We start from the raw sequence: 5,174 nt of genomic DNA, 5'->3' as shown, positions 1-5,174 counted from the left end.
TTAGTTCATGCCACCCGGCTGTCTTTGAACTGGTCGGACCTCATGAACATTGTTCCCAACAAGTTGGGAAAGAAACCTATTATTACCATTTCATCGGATATTCCTCACTGTTTATGACGTTGTACTCTTTTGGTGCAATCCGCACCCCCACAAATCCCCCAGTCATGCTTCATTCTGACTGTAACCATATGACCATGCCAGACGGTATGCCACCCACAAGTTGGGAATAAACATTATTGTTATTATTATTATTATACCTTCCCCCGCTGAAAGGACGTCTTGTCAGCAGCCTCGGTGGATCTTTTTCTGGTCTCCCACAAAGTTTTTGGGCTGAAACTGAAAGCTTGCTTTGAAGTCATATGGTCATACGTACACACCCGCAGGTCTGCGATAGTCTTTGTGGCCGCTCTTTGTTGCTCTCTACCTATCCGAACAGTTCAGAACAAGCGTTCACATAAATTCGATAGGCCATCAAGCGTCCGACTAGACGTCCACTTCGGTTCACTCACATGCCTCTTGCATAACAGTGATACAGTTCGTCGCATTACATTTTGTGGCACTGGATACATAGATTGACAGGAAGGTTGGATTCCTGAAAATAACCCCGTAATGCCTGAGTTCACTCACGTGCCTTTTGCATAACAGTAATACAGTTCGTCGCATTACACTTTGTGCCACTAGATACATAGATTGTCAGGAAGGTCGGATTCCTGAAAATAACCCCGTAATGCCTGAAATCTACTAATATCCACCGAAATCTCCATAAGGAAGCCGGTAAGAGTCAAGGTCAGTGATTCAACTAACCAATAAATAAATTCACTAACAGTCCTGGCCGTTGAAAATTGAGAAGCAAATTATCGCGAGTCCCTTATAACATTTGCGCTCACTTGCTCTCAATAAACCTGTTGTGCTTCTTGTTGGCGAGCACTGGGCCACTAAGAAAGATCCACCAAGATAAGATGCCAGTGACATTGTGCTTTTATTTCAGATGAGAACGCCCGAAATTCGAGAAAATCTGAACACTTTCCGATTCGAGTGTGCGAGTTTCTTGCTTGGTGTCGACATAAGCATTTGTGGGATACATTCATCTACGCGCAGCGTTATGTGGAAAATTCGAGAAAATTTTAACACTTTCCGATTCGAGTGTACGAGTTTCTTGCTTGGTGTCGACATAGGCATTTGTGGAATACATTCATCTACGCGCAGCGTTATGTGGACATGCAAGTCCATGAAGAATGCAGCCAACTTGTGTCCGAAAATGCAGCGGAATGTGGTTAACACGAAACGGGTGTACCGGCTGCTGCAGGTCGTCATAGTTTCGGGATTTCATGTTTGTGAACACCAAATACGATGCCGCGTCCTTTCCTCAAACGTTTCATCGTTTTTCGCATTTTCTGCACCGAGGAATGTACCCTGGCATTAGCACTTAGACAGCACTTGACACCATTTACTGCGCTTCCAAAGCGATAGCACCGGTCAAAGACCACCTGGGTAGTTTAGCCAATTAGTTGTAAAATAGTGTAGAGCAGGCTGTGTTTTACCATGAACAACGACCTCGAAAGCACCCCCGAATGTAACAAACAGCTGCAGGCTGGACCATATAAGATCGCTATCAAAGCAAGGACCTGGTTGTTGCAAGTAGTCCATATCATCTCGTCGCAACCAGCCCAAAAACAAGAAAAGCTTTCTGAATGAGAACTTCCACATGTTCAGTCAGGGTAGGTCGGCTTGCCAGAAAAAATGGCCTGCTGGGCCGTTCAGCTCAAGAGAACTTGAGGAGCATATCAGGTTGCATCTAAATTCATGGCAAGTGCCTCGACAGATGTATGGTAACGGCGCCGGTAAACATCAACAGACGTAAATATCTTGATGAATAAGAAAGCTAGCACCTGTTATGGTGGTGTTTATTCGACTTCCTGTAGAAGAAAAGATGTCTGGACAGACGCTTTCAAACGTAACTCCTGCGGGTTTGTGCCTGAAACCTAAAGCGATTAACGGCGTCAGGAATTTCGTACCTTTATTGAGCATCAAGATCTACCACTTTTTGGGCTACGGACATTTAATTACTACGGGATACTAGACAGCCGAACCCTTGGACTGGGTACCGTGCAATGCGGCAGTACCAAAGGACTGATCCATGGAGGTAGGAGTTTAAGACTATTTCCACGGATGGAATATTAAGAGAACTGCATAAGCCGAGTTCCTCACCAATATACATATACACAAACAAAAATGGGAGAAACGATAGACTGCAACTGCTTATTCGGGGACTCCAGTTTCCCATGAAGCCATGAACGGTGGCTTAGTAAAAAGGACGCTCCTGTATCAGCAAGCTTCCGACGGTCACGAAAAACTGGAAGCCTCCTGCTGATGCTTCTAATTAGCGGCCCTTGAATAGAATTGAATTGGATACCGCAGTTGACTTTTGTCGGACTGTGCTGAGGCGCGCGGATTCCAAATTGGAAAATGGCATCTTTATCTGCTTCATCGTTCGCGCTATCCGTGACCATATGGACTTTTTGATGTGATCCACGTTAATAACACCGCTAGGAAATCATCCCATAAGCCGATTTCTTTTAATAAATGGAAAGTCACCGTCTGCAAGCTTGTGGGACTGAAAGTAGTAGCTTTTTGCAAGAGCTTTCAGAACCTAGCGGTTGCAGTTACATAAGTAGCCCCCATATTCAGCCAACTGCGTATCCCGACAGCGGGTTTCTTACTCCTGCAGTTTTGTGTCCCGAAGACAATCCGTCTACGATGCCATCAAGCTTACCTGATCCAAAGAGTCACTGTATGTCATCGCCTTCGTACCCTCCGACTACGGGCCCAGCATGGAATTTCGCACAGTCTCGTGTTAACCCTTATGTTTCATCGGCTCTTCCCCAGCGTAATAATCCATGTTGGACAGGTACTGCTGGTTATTCCCAGGTCTACCACCCATCCTCCCCATGTCCACCATACGGTGATTTCCCTCAGAAATCCACCCACCTCCAACTCGCTCCACCCGTTTCTCGGCCATACGGCTCAGATGGTGCGGCACCTACTGCCGATGGTCGTTCACGTGTGGCCGACAGGATGACTCCGTGTGTAAATGAAAAACCCCAAGTGGTCGTTCGTCAGAGCAACTCAGCATACGGTTCCGTGCCGGGCGGTGACCACAAAATTGTTTTTTCTACTCAGGACACTCACTCCCAGCGGCTTACCGACGGGCAGTCTTTTCCTGCTTACACGTCCGAAGATGAAGCTACAAGGATACATGAGCGTCTGTCATTTATTCACCAGTCGTCGACTTTATCGGCCGCTGCTCAACAAGAAAGTCAATTTTTGAGGGAACGGTTAAAAGTATTGGGTGCAAACAAATCTTCCACAGCCTATGCTAATCCCATTAATAACCCTGGGGGTCATAGTGGAGCCCCTCTCGGCAGTCACATGTATCCATTTTCCGCTTTCGAAACAGCTCCCACGCACCCTAACCAGTCAAGCCCTCCTCCGGTAACATGCGCTGAGCATTTGGTGCGTCAAGTTGAACAAAATCAAGCGTTTTCATCGGCATCCCAGTCATTTCCATCCAGTGACACTCACAAACCCCCTACCCATACGCTTGTGGATAATGGGCTGGCTTGCGTGAATATGCCGCAAGCCTGCTACGGGCCACCTGCTTTTATCGATGTGAATGTGAGTATAGCTGGAACATGCGCCGAACAGACATCTACTTATGTCGAAGCAGATGGTACACAATCCCTTCCTATCGGTGCTCAAATGAGAGATCATCCCATGCCGATACAAGAGGTCCCTGTAGGCGGGACTTGTCAAAAACTGCAAGAGACTTCCATCTCCAATCCAGTAATATCCACCATTCCTCCTTCAATGCTCAATTGTGACTTGCAAAAGTGTACTTCAGGACATTCCATGAACGACAGCCTCCCACCTAAGCCTCACCGACCTAGCCTAGCCAGTTTCACTCACAGCACATGCCCATCCACTCCTGGTGCGACGGTTCCTATTTCCCCTGCACCTTCCCCGGCAGTGTTTACTCACACACTTCACGATGGTTCCAGTCCTACGGCTGTACCATCTGTCGGTCGTGATCCTGTGCCCATCCATTCCTTTTCGACTTCTGACAACCCTCCACCAGTTCCCTCAGCATGTGTCAGTCAGTCTCCGGTTCTTTCTGGTCGGTCCACCCTTCATTATAGACAGTCAAGCAGCACCCAACAACCTTCGCATTTCGCCGCCCCATTTACTAGCACCTCTGCCGATTGTAATATTACGCCTTCCCAACTGAGAAACGGACCCGGACTTCAGAACGCCCAATCCCCATACCACTCCTCAAGACATCCTTTCTTGGGTCATCAAATGTCACCGATCGATAGTCCTGCTGCTGCTTATCAGTATAATAAATACCAGGTAAGCCACTTTTCACTATTCCAAGGAACAACTCAGCTTTTTGCTAGAGGACCTGCTCACGCTCAGGCCGTTTGATTAGCAAGCATTTTTGTCAGCCACATTCAAACCAAAATTTAGCTACTAAATAGTTACCCGACGCTCCTTGTTTGTCACTGAGACAGAAGTTTACAAGTCCGGTTTACGAACAGATGCTTGATACGATCAGCAACAGCATCAGTTTTAGGACTCAGTGGGTGTGCATTGGTTCTCTGCTCGTTTTGTTCGAAGCCCTTCCGTAACCTGGCTGGCGTTCGGCACAGATGCTACTCTCGCTAATCGCTAATTGAGGTAAGCTCGCGCATCTGGGCTGGTTCGTGATTTTACGGCCTTTACTGCTGCGTAGATAGACTGGTAGGCAGATGTGAATATGTGCTTCTCCGCTACCGCCTCGGTAATATCTAGATTCTGGTTCGTCATCGAGAGCCATTAATTACGGACATCGGCTTTCTTTGAAATTACACTTTATAAAGCAGTGAAAAGGAAACCGATTTTCTGTTCTATTGGGGAGTGGCCCAGTCATTCTCTGGCCGGTTAATTTGGGCAGTTGTTTGGCGTACTATGCTGCGCGACTAATCGTATCAACGAAAATAAACTGAATAAACTCTAAAGCTCGAACTAGCTAGTCATGTGCTACGCATGCCGAAACACCGTCTACCGAGACGAGTGTTGTTCTCCGTGCCTCCTTCAGGATGGCGCAAACCGCGAGGTGGACAGCACATGACTTGGCA

The 5,174-nt window shown here is 47.2% G+C and overlaps 2 protein-coding genes across 2 annotated transcripts in view; one reads left to right on the top strand and one right to left on the bottom strand.

Annotated features, from left to right (window-relative positions):
* Positions 1-5,174, bottom strand: part of T265_04371 (hypothetical protein) — a gene marked incomplete at both ends in the record, with an annotated part of 20,802 nt that overhangs the window by 6,092 nt on the left and 9,536 nt on the right. The gene's annotated exons all lie outside the window — the stretch shown is intronic.
* The window catches only part of T265_04372 (hypothetical protein), a gene marked incomplete at both ends in the record, with an annotated part of 45,374 nt that continues 42,685 nt past the window's right edge, over positions 2,486-5,174 (top strand). The window contains one exon of the mRNA XM_009169093.1: positions 2,486-4,407. Within this exon, the coding sequence (XP_009167357.1) occupies positions 2,584-4,407 (1,824 nt within the window). The remainder of the gene's footprint in view (positions 4,408-5,174) is intronic.

Source organism: Opisthorchis viverrini, assembly GCF_000715545.1.
Source record: "Opisthorchis viverrini unplaced genomic scaffold opera_v5_71, whole genome shotgun sequence".
Taxonomy (NCBI): domain Eukaryota; kingdom Metazoa; phylum Platyhelminthes; class Trematoda; order Opisthorchiida; family Opisthorchiidae; genus Opisthorchis; species Opisthorchis viverrini.
The sequence above is the reverse complement of the archived record's forward strand: the minus strand, read 5'-3'. Positions and strand labels throughout refer to the sequence as shown.